Source organism: Notolabrus celidotus, chromosome 12 (assembly GCF_009762535.1).
Source record: "Notolabrus celidotus isolate fNotCel1 chromosome 12, fNotCel1.pri, whole genome shotgun sequence".
NCBI lineage: Eukaryota > Metazoa > Chordata > Actinopteri > Labriformes > Labridae > Notolabrus > Notolabrus celidotus.
The window spans coordinates 7,298,907-7,325,526 of record NC_048283.1 but is presented as its reverse complement, the minus strand read 5'-3'; the positions used below and the strand labels follow the sequence as shown (position 1 = coordinate 7,325,526).

Below are 26,620 nucleotides of genomic sequence, written 5' to 3'. Positions count from 1 at the left end.
ACACAGGAAAACAGACATTATCTCTTCTACACTTCCCAATGGATTAGCAAAAGAGAGGACAATGTATACTGATAATATGGAGGGGCCTTTGGACTTTTTCCAAGGTAAAACAACACATTTGATCACAAATGATCAAACCCAACAGCTGACGTTAGCATTCAACCACCTCCTCGCTAATATTATCAGTTGATCTATTAGAGGAATGTGGTTACAGAGCTGTGGAACCGTTGCACACCTCTCCTGTAATATCCTGTAACACTGTCAGATAGTATTCATGTAAATGCGGTGTTGTTTTTTGATGCTGTGCCAGATCTAAAGCTTTTTTAGAGTTCAGTTGAAGAGAGTAGCGCCTAATTCAGACAGGGATTGATATTTCTGACTGACTTTATGCATTCAATGTTATGTTTCAGCGGCATTTCTACTTGAACCAAACGGGAGTCAATCCTGGAGGTGTTTGAAGTTCATTTACAGTATGTCTGTGGTTGTGTTGTCAACTGTATGACTGATATTGCTCCATACTTGTGGCTTCCTGTTTTGCACCTGTTGTCTCTTCTTGAAACAACTCATTAGCACGTTGAGTCAAGTCTGTTATTGGAGTATTAGCCTTCAGTAAGGTGAGTTACAACAGGTTTTGTGCTCGTGGGAGTTTTCAACTACACCCTGAGCTTTCTCAGGTGTCCGTGGAATGTGTTTGTGGTTTGTGCCACTTTTTCTTTCTGTAATTGACTGAAGATTAGAGCGTCATCAGACTGTGCAATGTGAAAGTGACGTTTGGAAACACATTTGATACACAGTTGCTGACTTTCATGTTGGCTCTCCTTTGGAGGGAGTTGGCACCACCGTGTGGTCAGCTGGAAGCTAGATAGACAAGTAAAAGTCAGTAAATGGGCTCAAAGGTCTTCAAATAATCTTTATAATAATCTCTTTCAATCCAATAAATGAAAAACTCAAAGTCATATAATATTACATCTTTATAAATTACACATAAAGGCAACAGTGAAAACAAACATACTTATTACACACTAAGAGGTCACATTAACAAAGAAGTCAACAGTACTCAATTCGTGACGCAGAACAAGTCAGGACTTATGAAATGCTGCAAGAGGAGAACATTTCTGCAGATATGTTTGTCATAAGTCAATAAGATAAGGACATTCAATAGAAGATTTTAGCAAGTAAGAACCTTACTCTTCACATTTTAGTGTTCCATGTTGGCCTTAGAGATGTTTTAAAGGCTTCACACCTGTAAATAGGAGTTTAAAGTTCTTTAAACTCACAGAATCCCTGTGATTCAGAATTACATATCCAGGACCACATATTGGAACTAAATGATACAGCTTGTTTTTCTACAGGTCCATCCAAATTATTCTCCCCTGTATGAGCACACATCCTGCTGGCCTGCAGTGTTACTGCAGCTGATAAGCTCCCCAGAAAGTAGTCTCCGTCAGGAAATCATCTGTGATGTCTAAGCTGATGCTGTCTCCCTCTGTGAGGCTGACGATCTTTGCCACCCACACGGAGCCTTGTGTTGTGATTGGGAACGTCCCCTCGACCAGTTTCTTCCTGCTCATACCGAACGAGGCGTTTCTTTTCACGATCACAGATTTGGTCTTGTTATTCTTGGGGTGCCTGCTGAAGGTGACCTGGGCGTAGAGGAAGTACAGGCTGGTTTGTCTGCAGTGGATGGAGTCGTTACGCAGGTCGAGGGAACAGGACTCACATTCGTGTTCAGCCGTCCAAGAGCGACTGTCCTGAGCTGTGGGAGAAGTTCAAAACTATCCTTAAAGTTACTTGGCTTCGAAAAAAGTATTTTCATCTTAGCTATGAAACTTTTGGCAGTGACACATAAAACCTCTTTGGATCAAATTCCAAAATCCCTGACTCCCTTTGAAGCACTCTCAATTTTTGATCTCAAGTTGAATAAAGACATCAGTTAAATAAAGTTGATCTTACAATTAACGGCTAATTTCCCTCCATTTGGCAGACAAAGCCTGCCCTGCCAAACGTATGATGTCTAAGCCGTGGGCTGTAATTATAGCTCTAGTCGATGCAGCCCACATTACAGCTCTGCTCAGGTTTGTTGAGGTTTTAGTAGCCCACTTCACAGAGGAAAGAGGCAGTGTGGTGGGAGGAACACAATGCCTAAGGCTGGAAACATGACAAAGCTTTACTGTGTGACTCTCACAATCAGTTCAGACTGACTGTGTGAGCAGGCAGAGGAACTGTGTAGATGAAGAGTAGGATAGCTGTATGCTCGACTTAAGACTTGAATACAGACTCCTTTACTATCTCTTTACTGTTTGATGTTGTAGGACTGAAAACTTGCTCCAAAATCCTTTGCATTTAGGGACTTCATTGCACTTCAGCAGGAAATACATTTTTCAACAGTTTTTAATCCCAATTATGGAACTTGATCAAAATGGACTAGCTGAGATCTCAGTCAGTCAATCTGTTTTTTTTTTGTCCGGGTGTTTTCTCTTTACACTGCCCTGTGTTCGTTTGCTCCACTTAAAAGACATCCCACGTTTCTCAGAAAGGTTTGCAGCGTTCCTCCATTTACAGAGCAAGCATCTGTAGGTGTCAAAACGCGGCAGCATTTACTGTCCATTAGAAGCATAATTACAGAAAGTGACAACGGTACAAAGTGGAGTCAGGTCCTGTGCTGAAATCACATTTTGCATTTTGGTCAGTTGGGACTTCTCTGGCTAGGAAAGAGACACCTCTGTCTCTTATATGACGTCTCCTCTCTGTGTAACAGAAAGTAAAATGACAGCTTTGGAAAGAAGTTCTTTGAAGTGCCAGACACTGGAAGCTGAACCTGACACTGACTGCTGATGTCTAAGAAAGATTAAAATGTGTCTGCTGTCACTGGAAAGGTCTCTTGACTCGACATGTCGTCATTTATGCTTGAGAAGATTTTTCTATAGAAGTCTCAACAAAATCACGACATGCCAAGTGAAGGACTGAGGATCCAAAAGCCCAGCGTACCTTACCAAAGCTTTCATCCACTGGCAGTTTAGATTTTCCCTCAAGCTCATATACAGACTACGAACACCAAGAGCAGTAAATGCTCACATTAGCCCCTGAAAACTTTACACATTTTAGAGTGAGCTGCAAGGGGGAAGTTTAAGAGCAGCAGGTTAAGTTAGAAAAATAGGTATATTGGGGTGCCGTTAGCCTAGCGGTCTAAGCATGCGCCCCTTATACAGAGGCTACAGTCCTGGTCGCAGTGGTTGCAGGTTCAACTCCCAGCCTGTATCATTTGCTGCATGTCTTCCCCCACTCTCTGCGCCCCACATGTCCTGTCTCTCTCCTATCCAATAAAGGCAAAAATGCCCAAAAACATAACTTTAAAAAATCTGCATATATCACATGATCTCTGTGCACATTACAACTATGGCTGTTATCTAAAATCAAAAGCTCGAACATGCTTTAATCACAACAGGTTTTGATTAATGTAACACACTTTATGCTGGTGTTAGCTAAGCCTCTCTGTCTCGTCAGAGGCTTGTTCAAAACATTGCCTCTCAACTTTGAACTGGTAAACATAAACCTGGGCACATATCACTGGTTCTGGCCTCCTTCACTGCCCACTAAATTATACTGTATACAAATATCTGTGAATGTAAATAGATAAATGCAGTTTTTTCTGTATTTAAATGTCATTGCAACTTTCATGCTTCGTTTTTACTGTTGCATTTATTTTAATTTTCCTGTTCCGGCGTTCATTTACCTTTCTATGCTCGCTGGCTTCACCTGGGAATTCCATGTTTCACGTCACAATGCTATGAACTATGGGTAATTTCCCTACACTAAGTCTGCAAAAATGTCTACTAACGGAAAGGGGGCATAAAGGGCTCAAAAAGTCAGTGAGAGATCCCTCACACACTTGATGATTTGACAGTGGGATAGACCTAAGCCCTCACAGACTTAAAGGGAACGCGCCTCAGAGTCAGTGAGTGCTTGAGGGTAGACATTGAGATTGGGCCACACTTTTCTTTCTTGGCTTTTGGCTCAGCATGATAGTCCCCTTTAAATATTTTATTCCTTTCCTATTGGTTGAAACACTGTTTACTTTTTATATTGTCTCATTGTTTTTAAATGGTCAGGCTTATTGTTGTAATGTGTTGTTTCTATGTCTTTGACTGATTGTACAGCACTTTGGTCAGCTTCTGTTGTTTTGAAATGTGCTTTATAAATACATTTGGACATGACTGGATAATAATGCAGTCTCATACTCCTTTCTGCTTTCCTGCATTTCCCTTTCTACTATTTCACTGACGCTGTGACTCTGACAGTTTACACGTAGCACTGATGTAGAGGCAAAAACTGTCATCATAGTGTCAGACTCTGCTTCACCTGCCATCTTTCATATGTTTTAAACATTACACTGTGGTTTTTGCAGCGTTCTGTCTGACCTGCTGGGACTCTCCTGAGGTTCTCCTGAAATTATCTAGAAAATGTGTATGTGAGAAAGGGCTTCAGATGCCTGCTCTCTACCTTAACATCTGTGTCAGAATATAACTTCTTAATAAATGCACAGCCATTCAAACTCATATATTTGTCACAGAAGAAGAAAGCGATTTAAAGTATTAATCATGAGAGGAAGTGTACTCACACTTGATTAGCTGGATGAATGAGGGAGAAGATCCTGAAAAGAAACAATATCTTCAATGAGTAACTTTCAGTTTGTTGTAATGCCTGAGAAAGACTTTGCAAAAATCGAGTCAAATAAAGCTTCATTCGTTTCAGGTTATTTTTAAAATGTTAAAGCAATGTTCTTGTGAAGATATGTGGGATGACTTTGAGACACAGTGAACTTTGACATTTAATCTGAGTACCTGCTGGAGTGACGTAATCTGACCCCTGTGAAGCCATATCGCCCTGAAACAGAAAGTCAACAAACCATCATTCTTTGCATTATCATCACTGTCATAACAGTCATCATCATTGTGTATTTGTCATCGTATTGGCATTTAAGAGCCACAGGTGACATTATAAAAGTGTCTCCAAAATATAAACTTTCAAGGATAAACTCAGCTGTGTTTATAATATGATGAGGAATCTTCATTTTCTTTTTAAGATTAGCAAGCAGGAATTTGTTCAAACCAATATAGATACAGCAAACTCAATGACACAACAGAATATTCCAGTAGTGTGTGGGTGATGAGTCTGAGCTTATGGTGGGAGTATGATAGCAAATGTCAGGATGTCAAGAGCTTTGAACTTTATAGCATGTAACTGTGTCTTGCATATGACTCTCTTTTGAAAACACATTTTTATCCTTGTGCTTTAAAGGGAGATGTCACTAGAGCGTGTTTTAATCAAGAAGTTGTTTTTTTCTAGGCAAGAGTCCTATAATTGGCAATTTTTTTATTTTGACATGTTTTATATTTTTAGATATTTCATGTTTTATATTTTATATTTTATATTTGATTATTTATATTTTTATATTTTATTTGTCTGATTTTTGACAGTTTTTTTTGTTTTTATTCTTCCAACATTGTTTTATTTCCTTTCATTTGTCTTATTCACATTTCTCTTTTATTATCTTTTGGGTTATTTCTAATTGGTAAAGCACTTTGTAACCCAGTTTTGAAAAGTGCTATATAAATTAAGATTATTATAACTGTGATGTGTCGATCAAGAGAGACAAAAAAGTTCCTTTACTGTAAAAGTAAAAACCCAGAGCTAAATAAAACCCCAGATCTGATTTACATATCAGCTACAAGGAAAACAAATCAGGCCACTTGTGACTGCATGATTAATTTGAGGAGTGTCACTGTCACTCTCATTCAGCTGTTGGATCAATCAGTCAGTCAGGGTGTTACTGCCACCTAGAGGCACATAGTGGAAGAGAGTGTGTGCGTGAAAGTGTCTGTCACTTGCACTGACCTCAGATGATTTTGGTTTGACTGAAGTGAGAAGTGCAGCCATAACCACTAATGCAACAGTGAGGAGACCACACCACACCTGCAGCAGCACGTACTTCTGTGAGGGCCGGGACTGAGCCTCCATTCTGTGAAACACACACATGTGGTACACTCTGTTAGATACTCAGGGAAAATAAAGAGACCTTTAATAACCCCTTTAACCTTTTCATAGCCAGGCTTTTATTTTTTTTGTTTTTTAAGCATCATTAGGATCCTTTTGCTCATCAGGTTTATCACTCACAGGTCCACTAAGCAGAAGTGGAAAGTTACTAAAGTTGTGAAGTTAAGCACATCACTTGATTTTAGAATGAAATACAGAACAGTCAATTCACCACATTTACACTGGTGTGTGTTCACTTCACTTCCACCATGCATGAGTGCCTCAGTTAGGCCACCAAAGTCAAAAAGTCTGGACACCCCCCTCCCACTAGATTTATACCTATTGCTCTAAATTACTTGACCTTATATTAAGTAGATAAAGTAGCTCAGCCATAAAAGTCTGTGCTGTAAAGAAAATATTATGTAAAATATATGGTCGATTACTGAAGTCTATTAGCTTTGTAATTAATTGAACTGATTAATCAATCCGTTGCTGGCACTCTAAAAATGTAATAATAAGTCTGGAAAATGCTGATTCGTGTTTTCTTTCGCCTGAAACAGCATCTGCAAGTGAAACCAAAGTTTCATGTTTCTGCACAGTACCAACTAACCACAACAAAACTGTTCTTTTTACACAGATGTAAAAGTGATGATCTAACAGTGAAATCAACAGGGCATGTATCTTAGACTTTGGTTAGTTTTATGAGTATTTTGCAGATACTTTTCACTTTCACTTTTAACAAAAGACTTAAACACTACTTAATTATTTCTACATCTTTACACTGTTTGATTAAATATATAACATCAACTTTAACAGACTGCCATTACTAGCCTAACTAGTTAGAAAAAGTTAGAGAAGACACAATCAAACATATACTCAGCGCATATTTGCAAGAGGACCTGGAAACTGAGAAGAACCTGTCTGACTGCTTGTGTTGTACTTTCTTATGAAATCCATATTGAGTCTTTTGCACATATTGCATTCTGGGTAGCTGTGTCACCATGCTGCTGCATGAGGGGGGCCTTGTGAATGCACAGACCTATAAAATTCTATCAAATGCCAAACCTTCAAGTATAGCCTCTCTTCGGTCTGCAGGTGATTTCCACTGACATACTTGACATTCTGGTCCAAAGACACCGCTCTGCTGTACATTCCAGTTCTTTACAGTGACAGGATGAATTACAAGCTAATCTGTTTAATTCCACTGCTTCATTTTATCTTGGTGTTACTTTGCTTGTTGTTTTTATTTATTTTATTGTGTTATTGTATTTATTGTGTTTTGATCTCTCTGTATAGTAGCCTTGAGTGTTGAGAAAGGTGCTTTTAAATAAAATGTATTATCATTATCATTACTTGCCAATAAGATAAAAATGTTGAAGCATTCAGCATCAGAATTTAACAAATATGTTGCAGAAAAAAAACAATATTTGACTGATTCTGATTTTAAAGTTTGGATTTTAAATCATGGTGAACTGCAGCATCTTTCATGTGTGTCCTGGATTCATCATCTTTCTCAGTCACATTAATGACCCTTTACTGACATTTGTTTGATTACTCTGAGTGCCAGTTAGTGAATAATCCAAGGGAGCAAATTTGATGCTTAAAGGTTTACCATTTTGTCATAATTTGGTGCTTTATTTTGTTAAATTTGACAAACTTGTGCCATTATTGCCCTTGAAGAATTAAAATGAATGGCCTGATCAAATAATAATATTAACAATCCCTACCTTGAAAACGTCTCCCCTGTCAAAACACATTTCAGGAATTACAGAATTTTAGAGACTCTTCAGGTATTCAAATCAACATTCTGACATAATCTTAAAGAGAGGAACTAATTTCTCTCCCAATATCTTGACTCACCTGGCATGTGTTGTACTCACGGTGTCCAAATTCATCTGCTGCCTCTCTATGAGAGGCATGTCATGTTCACAGGGCTTTCCCTTTAACACGCTGGGTTTGTAGTTCAGATGAGATGGAGTTTTTTGCTCTCTGTAGAGAGCAAGCTGTGGTTAAAGAAGAGGAAGGAGGCCGTCTGTGGTGTGGGTGGCTCTATGCACAGATAATGGAGCGCCTGTGTGGTGAAACTGAGAAGCTCCACTTAAGAAGTGGTGTGAATTTTATTAGATGAATGAAACCAAAAGGCTTTTTCAGAACTTTGTGACAACAAACTGATGCCCATCTCTACTTCAGAGACAGAGGGAAATCTTTATTACACACTCTTAAGAAGTTCTAATAAGCTGTGAATACAGTGTACATGTTAGTGTAACTAAAGCCTGTGTGTTGGTGCTGCCCCTCACTGACACGCAAGTGTCTGTGGTGGGTGGGTTGTGATTTCCCATGTCTATAGATTGATGTTTAGCACCCAACAAGTATGACTATGACTTTCTTCTGAACATGATGCATTCAATCTGGATTTTATGTCAAATGAAAATATCGTTGCCTCTGTTTTTTTGTGTAGTGCAGCATCCTATTTGACACTGCCCATTCTGTTTCCCTCCACTGTCTGTTATCTGAATGAATGACCCTGGCAACAAGTACATCTGTGTGTATTGTTGTGCTATACAAATGAAAATAGAAATGAATTTTTGGGTTGTTCTTTGGCCGTTGTTTTTGTTATCTATGAAGTTTTTAAACTTTTTGGAATGTCTGATATTCAATCAGTGTTTGCTGACAGTTATTAAGATAATTAATACATCTATTTAACCATATTTGACATATTAGTGGCCACAATCGCCTTTGTATTTTGCCTGTATTGTCAGTATAAGATACAAAAGTATAAAAGCTTTCTTACTAGTCACCCGGTTATGTGAAATACTTGTTTCTGATTGGTCAAAACTCCTCTACAATGGTTACTAATTCAGAATAGTAAAGGTGGCGCTAAAGACAACCTGATCACACACACATCACATCAAATCAATCTGCAGAAAGGAGTTACAGCACATCGGGACAGCTTATGATTCACCTCTTCCTGCTTACAAAAACATGACTTTGAGGATATTTTTAATACTCTCAATTTATTTGGAGCACACAAAACTTCAGACTGGTGGTTAACAACTGAGCAGTCACCAGCAGAGGCAAGAAGTGTTTAAAACAAAACGGATATCAGCCAGGGATGTTAGCTGAGTCATAGTGATGTCAACTAAATCAAAGAAAACAGACATGAGGCGGCCATAAACGACAACACCGGAGCTTTGGCAGTTACAAAACTGGTCGAGTGAGATGAAACTGCCAACAGAGAAGTTACAGGGAAGAGGACCTTATGGATGCTGCTTTTATTTTCTCCATCTGTTAAGAATGCCAATGAAAAAATTAATGTTTGGACTTCACAGTGAATAAAATTATCAAGTTTAACATTAATCCAACTACTAAGTAGGCTGATAAGAATACCATTGCCATGGGAGCGCTACCAACTGTGGAAACTAAAGGACTATTCTTCTTTTTTTTTTGTTATATTTTTGGGCTTTTACACCTTTATTAGAGAGGGGAGGACAGTGGATAGAACTGGAAGCCGTGAGAGAGAGTGGGGGAATGACATATGGGAAGGGGGCCAGAGGCTGGAATCAAACCCCTGCCACCCACTATATGGGTGTTCGATTTAACCATTAGGCAAAATCCGCACCCGGAGCTATTTTTTAAGCTGTATAAATAAATCATTTTTAAATCAATAAATTCATATTTAGATCAATATTAGTATTAGCTCATTAGTACATTAGTTGGTAGCCAGGTAATAGGCTTTATGACAGGGTCTGATCTCATCCTGTCAGGATTGTATTCCACACAACCAAATGATACACTATCCCTTACTTACAGGATAGTTTTACGATATTAAAGGTTTCTCTTAAAGGAAAAACATAAATTTCACATGTGTGAAATGCGATCACGGGTCAAATATTGGGAGCATGTGTTTGCACATGTCAGCCGCATGAACACAGAGACATTTTGCAACTTGCTGTAACTATTCCCTCTGTTCATACAGGATATTAATTCAATCTTCTTAGAAACAGTGTTTATAAATTAAGATTTTCAAATAGAGTTTTTCCTTCTGTGATGCTTCAGTCTTGTTTCCCAGACCTGGAGCTTTGTTCAAACCATGAATTTTATCTAAGTTGACTCACAGAACTAACAATGGCAGATTGTGAGACACTGCTATCTGAATTTAACTAAAAATGTATTGGATAAGAATCCCGCAAACCACCTCTTATGAGCTTTCCAAGGAAGCTATTTACAACAAAGTCTTCAGGTCTTTTATCTCTTTGAAAATGTATGCATAAGAAGTTCAAGGTTTCAGTCGCCTGGGTCAGAAAACTCTGGTGTATATCATCCAAAGACACCCTTTTCTTCAGTGTCAGATTCTTGTTGCATTGGAGGGATACTGACAGACAGACAGACATGTTTATCCTGGAGGACTTTTCTAGATGCTGTGATTCAGATGAAAGTTAAAACTTGTTTTGTTGTTACCTTTATCTAAATCATGTGATGGTTTACACATATAGTCATAAGTTGAATGCTTTTACAGAGTGATATGTTGTTTCAGCTCTCGACTGTGAATTTAGGACAGTGGATTTTTCCCCCTATCACTTACACTGAGAGCTCATTTACAAGGATTCCCTGAATAAAACATTTTCTCCTTCAGAAGTTATATAAATATATTACTATCTCTAACAGAGATATCATTGTAACGCCAACCAGATTACGAGGAATTGTTATTGGCAAATGCATTGGTTCCCAATGTGGGATCAGGGTACCAAAGATCTCAAGGAGGTCGCAAAGCTTTGCCTGCTCTGAGGTCGACAAACTAAGAATTGCTCTTATCAAATACTGATAATGGAACAAATATCTCATCTCATGTTCATGTTTAGGCTCTGATAGTTCTGGGTTATGATCAGGGAAAGGTTGCATTATTTTGTTTCTACAGGAAGTTCACTGTGGTCCAAGACTCAACAAGTTTATCAGCATTTCACTGAGACAATGACCTTTTTCTATTACCTAACAGATCACATCTGTCAGGTCAACACAATTAGAATGTAGTATGGTATTCAGCAAAGTTCAAGGAAAGAAGGATCTTTTCTTTAACAAGATCATTTTTGGTGTAAAGTGCAGAAAGTGGCCTTGAAACCCTGTTTATATTTGCTTTTACTTTCACTTTGATCAAACGTTATCTCTGCTTTGACCTGAGTGAAATGTTTATTGAGAGGAAGCTGGACAAAGTCAGAGTGGTTCAAATGAGGAAAAGAATTATTTGCATGAAAACAGTAGTGAAAGCTGAAGTTTATTTTTGAGGGATGCAGAGAGTGATAATTTCTCTTTATGTTCTTGGTTTCATGCTCCATGGGGCATCCCCAACCAACCAGTTTGTGTTCTCCTGGATTTTTTAAATGTCACCAACTTTCTCTGGCTTCATGTCTGATAAACACACAAACACACACCTACACGTGCAACATGAAAGCCAGGTAGGCTGGGTGTGGGTTTTCAGGTGCTGTCCCCACTCAAAAAAAACAACATGAACAAACACTGTGTACTTGTTCCCTGTGCATATTACCTCTGATTGTGAAGGGGAGGGTTATATTGTCTTTATAAATTAAAACACTCAAAATTCCCAGCTAGTTTAACTGGTCAAATTACCCTCTCAAAAAATGGTTTGACACATCATGAAAACGAAAGGTTAATATAGTCTGAAATAAAAACCTACAAAACTCAGCTATGAAAAGACAAATTGTTCTTTAGATTTTAGTCATTAGTTCTCTAGTTAAAGTTCAGCTCTGCCCAATGAGAGTGTTATGTCAGCATGTTCAGTCCTATAGCAATCGTGTAGACCTTATATAAATCATAAGAATGATCTGGTTTCATAGTATTGTGCAGGAAAAGGCCAGGACTGAAAGGGTGATGCCAGTATTTGTCAGCTTGTATTAACTGTTTTTTTTTTAAAGAAACGCATAATTTACAAACCCCTCAAGAAAGCGCTCAATGAAAACCATGAAGTCTCTATTGTGTAGCTGTGTGGTCACACAGGAAAGGGACTGACAAAGAACACAATGTGTACATTGTCTGTATTGCCTGTTTTCAATTTTGTTAGCCAGCATGCAAACAATTACAGACTTTATTATAATAAAGAGCCTGAAAACATGTTATGGACTTGTGGGTTTTGAGCACATTCAAAGACTTTTGTTGTTTTTTATGAATGTATTTAATTTTTTATTTTTACACCAAACAGCCAAAACATTATGACCACTGTAGTGGCAATTTCTTGTTCAGCGTGATGGATGAAATAAACTTATGGAGAAACAAATGATAGTCTTTTGTCAAGTTTTATTATTAACACTCTTTGCAAAGAGGGAGAAAACAAGTTAACTTCTCTCAGTCGAACTCAGATGTCTTCTGCCCCAAAATGTGAGCTCAAACAGCATATATCAGAGAAGAAAACAGGTTGAAATGAAGCTCTCCCAAAAAAGGGAAAATTCAGTGGTCCAACAAAGATAATTGGCTAAGTAAGAAACAGGACACATGAGAGCATAACAGGATACGTAAGAAAGCTATTTGAGGAAGCTAGGATGGGAGTACAGTAAACTTCCCGTTTGCAACCTTTGGAGAAACTGCACCTGCAACAGTTTCTATCACTTGTCTGTGAAGGTTCTCAGTCGTCCAGGTCATGGTAATCCAAAGCTTGATCCATAAGGCAACTGGACTGGTAGAAAGCATTGGTATGAAAGAGGGGTCAAGGAAGCCATCTTTGTTAAGCTTGAACACCCTTCTCTTAACAGAGGCGGTGGACTAAGACACCATTTGTCACCAACATACAATGCTGTTTTGAATTCTCTGTCAAAACAAGTAAGACCATATTCACATCAGACACCATGTGACTCCAACGACCCACAGCTGACCCATCACCCTAACGACTGTCAGGAACTAGACCAACGGCTGCCAGGAGGTACTGAACGACTGTCAGGTGATAGGAGGACAACTGCCAGGAACTAGACTAAGGACTGCCAGGAGGTACTGAATGACTGTCAGGTGATAGGAGAACAACTGCCAGGAACTAGACTAACGACCCTACTTAAAACCCCTTTGTGACTACCTGGACACTCACCCACGACTGTTAGAGACTTATATTTTCTAGCTCTTCCCCAAGCCTGAACAAGCCTTTCGGAGGAGAGGTGAAACATCTTCAAGAATTTCTACCAGTCCAGTGAGACATGGACTCCACTGGAACTCCAAAAGTGTGCTTTGGTGGGGCCTCCATGGATCCAGCACATTCCACAGATAGACTACTTGATCACATTGAGATCAGGGGGATTTGGAGACCGAGTCAACCCTGTCGTGTTGCTCAAGGTCACCTTCTTCAATCATTACACCATGGTCCAATTTTCATGCTCACATGCTCATGTTTTTGGTGATGCACAGCAGTTAGCACCCTGATTGGTTTGAGGCCTTACACTACAAACTGTGATGCTCTGCTCTATGTGTTCTGACACCTTTCTGTCAGAGCCAGCATGAACTCTTTCAGTCTGAGCTCCGGTAGCTCCTCTGTTGGATCGGATCACAAGGGGCAGCCTTCACCCTGTCGCCTGCTCACAGTTTTCCTTCCTTGGACCACTTTTGGTAGGTATTGGTCACCGCAGAATGGGAACACCCCATGAGAACTGCAGTTCTGAAGATGCTCTCAACCAGTCGTGTGGTCATGTGGATAAAACATTCACTTGCTGTCTACCATATCCGACCCACTGACAGGTGCTGTTGTACAGACATCATCTATGTTCTTCACCTGTCAGATGTCATGTTGTTATGACTGATTAGGTTATAATTACATTGTGCTTCTGCTAAACTTACTCAAGATCACTCAGGTTAGTTTAACAACCGGATACCAATGCAGGGAAACACGATTGAGAATGTTGATGAGTGGAATTTAACTCCCATTCTTCCACTCCAGCACTCTATCATCTCTCAATACTTCCAACACGTGTGTCACTATCCAAATCTGTGTTACTAAGTGACCGTGATTGTGTTTACTAAATAAGTGACACAAACAGATCGTTGTCAAACTATTTATCCCTGATTAGGAGGCGTGGAGCTTCATGCAAACAAAAGTCTGAAACTTCCTTGACATGAGGAAATATTCCAGAAACTGAGTGTAAATAAAAATACTTGACCTCAAACACTCATAAACTGCATATGGATACATCTTGTACATGCATATTGATCCTACATTATAGCCTGGATAGAGATAATATTTTTTTATTTGTCCCACCACTTTCATTTTTGAATTCTCTCTCAATGTGTGATCTAGTTCCAGAGTGAAAGCTTATAACCAGTCAGTGCTGATAGTAGTTACCACATTTAGGTTACCTAAACAGGTATTTCTGTTCAGTGTTGTTATGGGAATTCCCCATGTTTTTGCTGGGTGTTTGGTTGTGGGTGGATCCTCCTCTGCAGGTGTCTTTTTCTATTCTCGGCTCATGCAAATGCACCTCTGGTTATTTGGACTATAAGTGACTGGTACTGGGTGTTTCAGCAAACAATTTAAAACGACTTCAGATCTGCCTCATAGCACTTTATTTGTCATACAACAAATCCCTTTTTATCTGTGATGACATGTGCTGTTTGATGAGATGTTGGTGCTCATTCTAGGGTTTTGGAGAAACATTCCTGGAGAAAACAGAAACATGCTTAGTTGGTTTTATTGGGAGATAAGAGGTTTGGTATCAGATTAGTATAAGGCCATACGCTGGGACATTCAGTCATTGTGCAGCTGTTACCATTGTTTAACTGTGTGAGGTTATGAGAGTTAGAAATGTTAGAACTTCTCAGAAGTTCTTAAGTAGTGCTGGGTCACTTCAACCAGGAACATAACATGTGTTGGGGGTAGATAAACTGTACATCTTTTTTGGCTATTAACAATAACATACGTGAAGCTTGAGTGTATGTGTGTGGAACTGAGAAGGGATCAGTGTTGTCAATGGACCGGGACATTGTCTAAAATGGACCAAGATATTGCCAAATAGTGACATGGTGTTCATTGAGACCATCACATAGCCAAGATTGTGTGACGCTGTTGTGAAGTGTATAAAAGCTGAGTGTGAGCTATCATTAAATGAGCCTCAGACTCTGTCATTTTGTTCGAGAATATGCTATAACAGTTTCAAACATGCAATGATCTCTTTATCAGTTGCTGCGATCACATCCTTTAAGATATTAGAACAAAGAGCCAGCTATATCAGCAATGGGATATTAAAGTTAGATATAATTAATCATTTAAAAACAGTTGTCTGACGTAATATTTCGTACTTGCCTGCTGATGTTCAGGCACAAAACTCTGTCAGAAGAAATACAGTTGAATTTAGAAAGGAATATTTTGAGGGTAAGAATCATGACCCCCCCGCCCTCAAGAAAAGTTAAATATTCATATAACAAACCTTTCTTCTGAGGCGGTTGGACACTTATTGTCATATTATGACAAGCTGCGTTTTTCAAAAAGGTTGTCACCATCTCAGGATCGACTTCTCTCTGGCGAGCTACAGTGAAGGCAATCAACCAAAAACAACATTTAGAAAAGACAGGGTGTTGTTTTTCTCCAAACAAGTCTCCAAGAAGTCAATTTAAATCATGCAGTTAAAATACAATTTCATTTAGCAGACGCTTTTATCCGAAATGACACCCTTTATTTGTTATTATCCAAATTCTTTGTGGACAATAAAACTAAAAAAGGTTTATAAATCACTATTTGATCACAAAGCCTGAACATTTTGTGACTTATTGAGGTAAAAGTAAGTATTTTCTTCAGGGTAGGATGGTCACATAGAGATGGACTTAGGCAGCTAAAGCAGTGGCGCTAATGCTTAATCACTGAGAGCTTGCAAGTATGAAACCTTGGTGGCTACAAGTCTAGCTTTTTTTTTAAATGTGGGGAACAGTTTTTCTACTAGCTGTGATCTTTAATTAAATAAAATCTGACTGATGAACCATTATGTCAGCAATTCATTTTGTTGACTTAACAAATCCGTAGCTACATTTTTTGGTTACTTCTGTGAAGTTATCTAACTTAACAGGTAAGCAGGATGGACACTTGAACCAAACTGAAACGTGTAAATTGTAGATGTATTTATTTATTTAAAAGTTATTTGGGGGGCTTTTATGTATTTATTAGAAAAGTGTTTCTGTTTCTACTTTCTGCTTTAAAGGACAGAACAAAACACTATACAGGACAAGCTGCTTGCAAGTATTTCATACTGTACATGCTTAACACAGAGGGAAATTTAAAAAATGACTCACAATACAGCATGTGTCGACTGAGGGAGTCCTCTGAGTCCGTCTCATGCAGGGGTGGTTCTATTTCTTGTAAAATGATGCACTCAGCGCAGTTGGCCCATTTGCCACTCCAGAGCAGAGTCCTCCGCTCCTTCTTACCTGAATCAAAACACCGAAATACGAAGTAAGGTAAGGACAGAAGGGATTAGTGAGTGCAGAACAAGGTTAACATACTGTAGTTTGTTTCCTCAAGGTTAATCACTGACAGAGGAAGCTTTGCTTTTTAGTTACATTTTCTTTGTTGAGAAAATTACACTGAAATACATTTTTACACACACAAACTGTACACCTGAAAATGTCCAGACTGCATGTAACAATGCAAATATCTAAATCTGTTGATTTAATATTTAAAAAAATCACGAGTTAGCGTTGCAAATACATGCAAATACATAAAGTGATATGAACACAAACCCGGTCTGGACCTGATTATTTGGAGGCTATGAGTTTATAGGATGTTAACTGTTTATTTGCAGTTGATCTACAATTTTGGAGTGTGCATCTCAACAGCACATAAAAACATGACCATAAATAAGCCTTTTGTCATAACTTTACCTTATGGCTCTGCCTCAAATTCTTAAATATACATGTTCTTTGTGTTAAAATATTTTTGGTTTGTTAACTAAGACTGAAAATGAGGATGAGATAACGAAACCATCCAAGAAGCATCTGAAGTAACCAATAAAAACATTATGTGTTGTTAGTTTTATTTCTTAAGAGCTGCTTCCTTTTTGCCCCTGGTGAAATTATTTTCTGCACAGTGGGCTCTATTATCATCCACAGCTTTTTCTTCATGAGACAATAAAGTGAGTATACAAGAATTAGACCTTCCGAACTCTTTTTATGTAATGTTTTGTGAATTCGGTATTCTAGCTGAGCTACCTAGTAAAGGTGAAAATACACCAAAAAGTGATTCTATTGGTGAGCATAGAGTCAGGACTACTTATGGTCACAGATGGGTTTTCCCATCTAAAAAAAATAACCTTGGAAAATTCTGAATCTCTAAAAATGTTTTGCTTCAAAGTTAGCACACAAACTTTCCATCTGCAACTCTAAAAATAAAATTTCCTGTTGCAACCGCAAAAACATAGCCTATTCATCTCTTCTGTTTGCATGTGCATGGTTGTGTGACATGCAAAGGTTAAAAATTACCTTCCAGTTCCAGATCATCTCTGTCAGGATGTATATAGTAGGTCCATGTCTGATTCGTGCAGTTATCTCCTCTACAAAACAGTTCAAAACAGCAGAACACCTTTAGCTTGAAGGTGCTGTCCTTACTGTAATTACTAAGTAACGTTATCAGATGAACATGACATTAACACTCTCTTTTTTGGAACATACATTCACATGTTTGACATTTTCAGAATATTCCTTCCCCGTATTCTGGTGTCTACTTAGATGTGGGTATTTTTACAACTGGGTTAGGTTTTTTTCTTGAAGTCTATGTATGAATGTTTCCAATACAACAGTAATTCACATGCTGATTAATAGAAAACTCCTGCCCACCACCCACGGTAACATTTAGAGGGAATACAACTTAATATAAGAAAATAATGAATATGAAGCACAATAAATACATTCAAAATGAATACATAAAATAAATAAATTGTAAGGGGTTAAAACAGTACACTCTATCATCTAGGGCACAAACAAGCATTGACACACAAAAGAGGGGAGCAGTGGCATGAACCAAATAGGTGTCTTAAGGGTCTTTCCACTTGTTTGTTTCAGATGCCCTTTGTTACTTACATTAATATGCAAGGTCACTCATCCACAAGATTATCAACATGACTCAGAAAGGTCTGCCATATTAGTAAAAACTTGTTAGCCAGTATACAGTATACCTTTTCTTCTCCAGCTTCATAAAATGTTATGTCTCTAATCCACTGAGTGTTACAGTCTTGTCATCTAACCAAAATTTGTCATCTGGCTACAAGTGTGGCAAAAGACAAAAAACTTTGTGTGTAGTTGTTCAAAATTAGATTTTGTGTCACCTCACCGAATAGCACTAGGAAGGCAGACACTTCTAAAACTCTACCTGCAGTTTTGGAAAGCATATCAAAAATATTAACAGCCAGAAATTAGATAACCCAGGACATTCCCAAAACATGTGAATTAAAGTGGCTTGGGATTGTTTGCAGTGATCCCACATGGGGTTTATATTGGGCACGAATTGAGACAATTTAACTCTGGTCAAGCGCAGTCAGTGGAAAATTTTAAACTGCATCTCTGACCAAAGGGTCTCTGAAATTCTCATATCAAGATCCCCCTCCCACTGGCTTTTTAGGGAGTCGAGATTTGTCAAACCTACTCTCATTAATAGGGAATATATGTCACTTCTCTTTGCCCTCTGGATGATCTGACAGCTAATCTAGGATTGTGTCTGGGGGCTGTGAAGGGAACTGAGTAAGTTTAGAAGATATGAAGCCACGGTTTTGTAAATATCTGAAGAAGTGAGACCTCGGGATACCGATCCTCAGGACAATCTGCTTAAATGAGGCGAATAAGCCTCATTATGAACAAGCGCTGAACAAAGCATCTGTCATGGTTGGCATGAAAGCATGATTTTTTTGCAATAGGAGCAACTACTTAAAATTGACAAATATCAAAGTATTGTCTTAACGGTTTCCATAAGTTTAAAGAATGAATAACAACAGGGTTAGAAGTATACTTAGTTAAAGGCTCTGAATATGATAGACTAGAGCTGGGTTCTGTTTTAAACATGAAGTCTTATACATGTCTAAACATAAGTTTGAAATCAAATGGTGACTTGACTCATTTTAACAATCCACTGGTTTGGCTTCTTTTACTTTGCTTGAATATTTCCTTACATCCCTAAATATTAAAAAAGAGATTATCCCCCTTTGTTGTGTTTTGAGTTGATAGAAGTTTTGGTTTTCTGTTCTAACTTGTCACATGATTTTATTTGGGCAACTGTACCTTGAAGGATCAGACAATAGCCGAAAACTGATTTTGTGTCATAGCACTTCTTCCCTCATTTCCCACCCCATTCATCACACTGAGACCGTAAAGTTGTATCTTGTGACCCTTGGGAAAGCGACAACCCTCAGGTTGTGAACCCCTGGACTATTCATATGAAGAGGAGGGAACGTGGCTATGTCTAACTAGCTGTTTGCACACTGGTGCATCACTTTTATAATGTCAGAATGTTTTTGTGTCAGTCACAATGGATAATTTTGTTGCATATAAAACCTGACTTTTTAAAGTTTAAGATTTAGTGGAAAGTACCTCTGTACCTGTTACAAATTCATAAGCTCCTGCAATGAGTTTTAAGGTGACTGCAAAACACATTGAAATTGATACTGATGCCTCTTTATGACTTATTGAAGCAAAAGAGACAATCAGCTACCAGACTGTCAATTTCAATTCCAATATTGAAATGTTTCATCCCTGAAACTGCTGTGAGGGGGTAGTTGTCAGACATGCTGATTGTCAGTAGCCTGGTGAAGAAATTGTCTTCCTTTATGTTTTTTGAGAAATGAGAGTTATGACTGTTCAAAGAAAGCAGGATGAGGTTATATTTGACACACACCAAAAGTTCCTCAAAGCAGCTTTAAATTGGACTATTAGTAACAGCTATGTGACATTTCAGTCTCAAATCTGTGCAACAGTCGGTTCATAGTTTTTTTTTGGTATATTGTGATACTTCCATTATATTTTATACTCAATTTGGAGAATGACTTTTGATCTCATGATGTACAATGAGTTCTAACTGAACTGTCCTTTTGCCTTTTACTTTCATTTCATTCTTGCTTAGACTTGGGATTTACTCCTGTGTGTGTGTGTGTGTGTGTGTGTGTGTGTGTGTGTGTGTGTGTGTGTGTGTGTGTGTGTGTTTGTGTGTGTGTGTGTGTGTGTGTGTGTGTGTGTGTGTGTGTGTGTGTGTGTGTGCGTTTTCTCTGCCTCACAGGCGCATGTGTCCAGTCAGCAGCAGCGTGTCTTTGGTCGTCTCCTCCACGGTGAACCAAATGCTGTCAATTGCTCTGAAACTCTGGACATCAACTTCTCTGTGACTGACAGCTGCTTTTAAGTACCACGTCCCCAGAAACTGAGACAAACAAAAAAAAAACACAGAGAGGTGGAACATTACAGCGTAGGGGTGCCTCCAACCTTACTTGGAACTTATTGTTAGTTATCTACCCTGAACTTGCAACAGAGACCACTAATGGAAAGAAAAGAGGGAGTGGAAAGTCTATCTGTGTGACAACAGCTTATGTTTATCTCTGCAAATACTGCCACATATGCAGCAACTGTGAAATGCCGGAGCATACTTTAATGAAAGCACATGACACACTATGCCATATGGAGAATTACATTTTTAATGCATGTATCAGAGATCATCAAAGCTGTCAAACAATACTGACTCCTCTGGAAGATTAACTAAACAAGGTTCAGGACACAAAATAAATCAAGTGTTTACTGACTTTTTTTTAAAATAACACTGTCCGTAAATCCTTGCTTTTGAATATTGATATTAAAAAAGTAAATCTTGTTCCTCACCAGCTCATGGTTGAAATTGTTGGCTGGCAAAAGTTCTGGAAAAGAGCAGGGTACAATGGCCTGATACAAAAAAACTGTACAAAGAACAAAAATAGGCAAATGCTTTGTTGCACATGTCTGCAACCTGAGAGATAAAACTGACAGTCTGAATACGAGTGTAGTTCCAACATGTCTATTTAAAAGAGTGAGGGGTAAATTATTGACATGAATTGCTGCAATACCTGTTCTTTAAAAAAAAAAAAAAGGGGGGGAGGCAAATAAAGGTTTACATGTCCTGTGCCCTTGTTCTTTAACATAAAACCTCAGCTGTAGGATTGACACATTTATAATAAAATGACTCATCCTTTCACACAGCAAGCTTTACTCATGTTCCTAAATCCGCCAAAGGAGAAACTCACTAAAAAGCACTCTATATGAGCTTGACTGAGTCATCATCATCCTGTAGGAGGTGATGGTTTCTCTTAAACCACTTCAACAGCAGCAGCAGCAGCAGCAGCAGCAGCGAGGGCAGGAGTTAATTATAGAAATTCCCTCACAATTCAGAAGCAAAGCAACAAGCTGCAACTTTAAATGCTAATTTAAAAGTTCAGTGTTCTGAAGATGTTCCACTCGCTCTCTGTACACACACAATGAGTCAATAACAAGCTGTTTGAAGTTGAACAGTTGCCTGCTCTCATCTGGGGTTCAGAATAAGAGTTTATAATACTACATGTTAATAGTTTTTCTTGGTTGAACAGTAAAATAATGATGATGAATAACTAGAAAGTTATATTTTGCAGAAATATATAAATACATGAATGACTGATCAGTTTATAGAGGCTGGTTGTACTTTTCATGCCAGGGTGTTTTCTGCCAGCTTTCCACCAACTTACAGTGTGCTGATGGAGGATAAAGGCCTGGCAAGCTGACTGGAGGCTCAAAGCTTCTTGCAGCTGTCTTTGGTTGGTGCCATGTTTTCTGTTTGAAAGAGTTGGTCTTCAAACTTTGGAGAAGCTGAATTTTCACAGTAGCTTTTTAAGGTGAAAAGGGCTTGATATTATTTTTCATTCCTGCAATGTTTCAGATACATAATCAATCATGTCAAACAAAGTTATTTTTAATATGAAACCACATCAGTGACATATTTGTTTGTCTCATACTGACATACACTAGACCAGGTGTTCCCTAACTTTACAGCCCTGCGACCCCCAAAATATAGGTGCCAAAAACTTGAGATCCCGACTGTCCCCCAAAGTGATTTAATAAGGCTTCATTTAGCTGTTCTGCAGAGAATTAACCTACCTATATGAGCATGTGGCTGTGTTTCCTGTGCCGTTATGAAGTCACCTACTGCTACTGATGCTTTTGATAATCAACTGTTCACTAACCCTAAACTTATGAGTCATCTGGCAACAAGGAAAGGCAGAAAACTCATTACGTTTTCTATTTTCAAGGTTTTATTTCAAGTTTAGCTACTATTTTTGTCGATATTTTTTACTATAATGGGTAAAATTTACTATTTTTAGATAACTTAAAAAAAAAAAAAAAACATTCTGGAAGACATCTCACGACCCCCCATTCGTGTCCCGACCCACAGTTTGGGAACCCCTACACTAGACTGACTACATGGGCATCAAAAAGGAAAGGTTGGGCTTGTACAGTTCAGTTTGATGTGATAATAAAGTCTTCAGAAGTCTAGAATATTCTGTTGAAGTACTTCAAATCTGCTTGAATTGTACTCTTAAAAAGCCACACCCCCTTCCCCATCTAAACTCACGGAGGCCTGTGAATGTGTGTAAGGTGCATGTTCATGGTATGGGTGTGTAAGTGGAGCATCCTCCAGGTTGATGACACCGGCCTCTGCAGCAAACAGAGAAGCCGGTTTGGTGCAGCGCCACAATTACACAATCAACGAATGAATCAGAGGAGAGAGCACCTTGTTATTCGGCTTAAGAGACAGTCAAAGTCTTGAGTCAGCGGCTGCCTGCGATCGAGTCAAACGTGCTTCTGTTTAGTATTAGAACTTCTGTGAACAAGCTTGCTGCTTATTCTTGTACTACTCTTGCTACTACGTTAGTGTCGCTGCAACAACCCAATTCCTCCCTGGGATCAATAAAGTATTATCTTATCTTATCACCAAAAAACACATTTTTTGTTTCTTTCAGTATAATGATTAACACATTGTTTCAGCTGTAACAGATGTTATCATGAGGGGAACTTATCGAATAAGGTCAGGTCATTTATGTTAAACAACCATACTTCCACAAGGTGGTGTCAAACAACAAGCCTGTCTGCACACATGCAATCTTTTTAACAGGAAACCAGTGGCTCTCTACATCAAACCTACTGACTCACAAATGTCCATGACGTGATATAACATTACATCTACATGAACTGTTCCTGTCAATATTTTGACTGTTATACTCGATACAGAAAATGATAATGAATTAAAACTGCCTCTTTAGGGATTGCATTTAATGGTTTTTAGTGGCAAAGTTGATTGAGAGTTTTTCTGATTGGCCTTTAGCATGTGGGGCTGTTATATAAGAAAAAAAGGGATGTACTGTGGCCGATTACCTATGAGTGTGCTGTACTCCCAGCAGAGGTGTCAAGTAACTAAGTACAAATACTTCCTTATCTTACTTAAGTAGAAATTTGGGGTATCCATACTTTACTGGAGTAATTATTTTTCAGCCGACTTGATACTTCTACTCCTTACATTTTCACGCAATCCTTACTCATTACATATATGTGCATGTTGTGATAGTGTCTTAATAAAGTAATCAAACATTTTGGCTCGCCTAGATTAGTTTGAAGCGATGTAGCCTTCGTGTTGAGTAAGACCCTATTGGTCAACACCAGCTGTTCCGGGTCTTGGATGTGTGTGGGTGCTTGATGCTTGGATGTACATTGACATTCCAATAAAGGCAACATGCCTGTGAAGTTTGACTTTTTTGCACCATTATAATACTTAAAGGCAACTAGTCATCATATCTTCTGCTCCATGAAACACGTTAATGCTCAGTAATACACACATAATGTTCTTTAATGTGTTTACATTGTACTAAAATGCCTTCATTTTCAATGGGCATGAATGCGGCTGAAACAGGTGCAACCCAAATATTTCAACATTAACATATAATATAACATTATAGTCATTATGGCCTTCAGAAAAGTGTTTTTTTTTGGAGGTGGGGTCGTGCACTATAGGCCCATGTGGTGCAGCCTAAGCTTTGTCTTTAATGGCATTTTTCTCCCCTTACAATACTTTTACTTTTATACTTTAAGTAGTTTTGAAACCAGAACTTTTACACTTTTACTTGAGTAAAACACTTGAGTTGATACTTCAACTTCTACAGAAGTCTTTTTAAACCCCAGTATCTACACTTCTACTTGAGTAATGAATGTGAATACTTTTGACACCACTGACTCCCAGTCACAGACATGGAAAATTATCTTTCATTATATATGAAAATTGATGGTTTTCAACAACTTTTTTCACGTTAGCTTAAAATATGCCTGTTTTAATATGGGATTTGTTCTTGTGTGTATGAAGTTGATGTGATTTTTTTCATGAACATTAACACAAAAATAGAGGAAGAGCCAAAAACGACACCAACTCTTAAGCTTTTCTTTATTGTTTAATCTCGTAAATGATGATCACAGTGTCATTAAGTGCCACACAGTTTGTTCTAAGGATGTAAAACTAAGTTATTTTTGGATGTAGCTAAATATTGTTGCTGTCTTTAAAAGGATGAACTTTTTTTTTTTTTTACAGGAGATGGATGTGATGGGATGAAATATAGAAGCTATACAAGTTGGCAAATAATGGTTCAGCTAACTGAAACCTGAAATGCAGAAATAAAGCCTGCAGATTTTAATGTACAGTCCATAAGTCAGAAAGTATCTATAAAGGGATGTCTTGCACATGGATTGATAACTTTCACTTTTAACATTTTTAAATACTGTCATCTTTTTTTTCAATGAACACAACCAGTATTAGAACCAAACAATTGACTGCACTTGCAGTTTTGACTTAAAGTTCACTAAGCAAAGTGCTTTTAGAGGGGGTTACTAGTGAATTATTTAGTTGTTAAATGTCTTTTCTTTTAAGAATTAGCTTTTTTTAACTTCCGGTCCTTGGCCTAGTGTTACATCAGTGACAGAGGGCTGATCTGGGTCATGTGTGGTAGCTCCTTGCTCCCTCTCTCTGGTGGCATGGCACGCCCGCCTACGACTCCCCCTTCAGCACTGACACCAGGTCTCCACTCTCCTTCAGCTCCTTGAGAATGTCCAAACCTCCGATCAGCTCTCCTTTCACGTAGAGCTGGGGGTAGGTAGGCCAGTTAGAGTAAGTCTTGAGCCCCTGACGCACCTCTTCGTCCTGCAGAATATCAAATGTGTCATAATCCACCCCGGCGTCGTTCATAATCTCCAGTGTCTGCCTGCTGAAGCCACATCGTGCAGCCTCCTTGTTGCCCTTCATGAACAACATGACCGGGGCCTTGTTAATGGTGGTCTTCAGGCGGTGCTCCAGTGTGACAGCCTTCGGGCAGGTGTTCTCAAGCTCTCCAGACTCAGCCAGCTCCTTCACGATATCCACACCTCCCACCAGTTCTCCATTCGCATACAGCTGAGGGTAAGTGGGCCAGTTGGAGTAGGTCTTCAGCCCCTGTCGTACCTCTTCGTCGGACAGGATGTCGAAGCTACTGAACTGGATGCTGTGCGTCTTCAGCAAGGCCACTATCTGTTTGCTGAAGCCGCATCTGGGCTCCTGCGGGGACCCCTTCATGAAAAGCATACATGGGGCCGCATTGATCAGCTTCTTCAGCCGTTGGTTCAAGTCTGGAGCGCCGCTGTTGTCCCCGGATACAGCCGGACTACCAGTGACAGCCAAGCGGGTTACCTTCTTAGTCAGCTCCGGAGCATTTGCCCCATCCAGGCGGTCAACTTTCTCTCCCCCCTTAAAGAAGAGGAAAGTGGGGACGGAGGTGATTTCATACTTCTCGGAGATCTCAGGGACCGCTTCGGCTTCCAGCTTCACAAACGTGGTGTGCGCGTGTTCCCTGGCCAGCTCCGCCATCACCCCGTTCATCTGTTCGCACTGAGGCGCCCATGGTGCCTGGAAGTGAACCACGGTCAGGCATTTACCTGCTTTGGCCAAAAACCCTTCAAACTGCGGCTGAGTTGTTGCCTCCACGAAATTCGCCATTTTTCTTACCGTGTGTTCCACTTCCGGTGTCTCTGTGATGTCTTCTTCTTCTTCTTTGTGGTTAATGGTGGATCACAAACAGCTTTTAGGTGCATACCGCCACCTACTGGACAAGAGTGAGTACCATTCATAGACTGTATAAAACTAATGTAAAATGATAAAATGTAAAAAAAAATAAAAATAATAATAATGGTAAATATACCATTATGTCAATTCCTCATTAACTTCTTCCTATCAGTCTTATACGGTGGCCCTGAAGGACAGAACAAATTTACAAAATATGAAACACTTTTACAAAGTTGGAGACAAATTTACATTTTGGAAAACATTTTTACATTTTGTGAAACAAAAAAAACATTAAACACTTTTACCAAATTTACATTTAAGAAAACAAATTTACAAAATCAAAACACTTTTACAAGTGATAAGACAATTTTACTAACACTTTTATCATTTCTGAAACAAGTTTACATTTATTTTTAACAGAAAGGGAATGTACCAAATAACAGAAGTGATCCTGGAATGATCGAGTGAGGGGTCATTTAGTTTGTTTTGATGGGGAGAAACCGAACGGAGTGA

The 26,620-nt window shown here is 38.8% G+C and overlaps 3 protein-coding genes across 3 annotated transcripts; all 3 read right to left on the bottom strand.

The window, feature by feature from the left end:
• Positions 1–990: 990 nt before the first annotated feature.
• LOC117823262 lies at positions 991–8,019 on the bottom strand. The gene is made up of 5 exons (XM_034698385.1): positions 7,894–8,019; positions 5,896–6,019; positions 4,842–4,884; positions 4,619–4,651; positions 991–1,756 (listed from the first exon to the last, which is right to left on the bottom strand). Exons 1-5 carry the CDS (start codon positions 7,950–7,952, stop codon positions 1,407–1,409), a joined length of 609 nt encoding a protein of 202 aa, XP_034554276.1. The 5' UTR covers positions 7,953–8,019; the 3' UTR covers positions 991–1,406.
• A 6,544-nt stretch (positions 8,020–14,563) lies between these two features.
• On the bottom strand, positions 14,564–26,113 carry apom (apolipoprotein M; the record flags this gene model as incomplete). Its single annotated transcript, XM_034697562.1, has 7 exons — positions 14,564–14,673; positions 15,317–15,340; positions 15,441–15,539; positions 16,297–16,431; positions 17,482–17,552; positions 20,259–20,398; positions 26,051–26,113. Coding segments are annotated over 6 exons (522 nt in total), but the record flags the coding sequence as incomplete, so codon positions are not given.
• glrx3 (glutaredoxin 3) lies at positions 24,447–26,101 on the bottom strand. Its single transcript, XM_034698394.1, has one exon. It carries the CDS (start codon positions 26,039–26,041, stop codon positions 25,061–25,063), a length of 981 nt encoding a protein of 326 aa, XP_034554285.1. The 5' UTR covers positions 26,042–26,101; the 3' UTR covers positions 24,447–25,060.
• Positions 26,114–26,620: the final 507 nt, after the last annotated feature.

Bases quoted from the DNA above. Each gene is read 5' to 3' on its own strand.
- LOC117823262 (XM_034698385.1), bottom strand. From the start codon at position 7,952: ATGCCTCTCATAGAGAGGCAGCAGATGAATTTGGACACCGTGAGTACA. The intron at 4,652-4,841 runs GTACTCAGATTA...GTTTCTTTTCAG, and splicing joins AGATTACGTCACTCCAGCAG to GATCTTCTCCCTCATTCATC. The intron at 1,757-4,618 runs GTGAGTACACTT...CTTCTCCCACAG, and splicing joins ATTCATCCAGCTAATCAAGT to CTCAGGACAGTCGCTCTTGG.
- glrx3 (XM_034698394.1), bottom strand. From the start codon at position 26,041: ATGGCGAATTTCGTGGAGGCAACAACTCAGCCGCAGTTTGAAGGGTTT.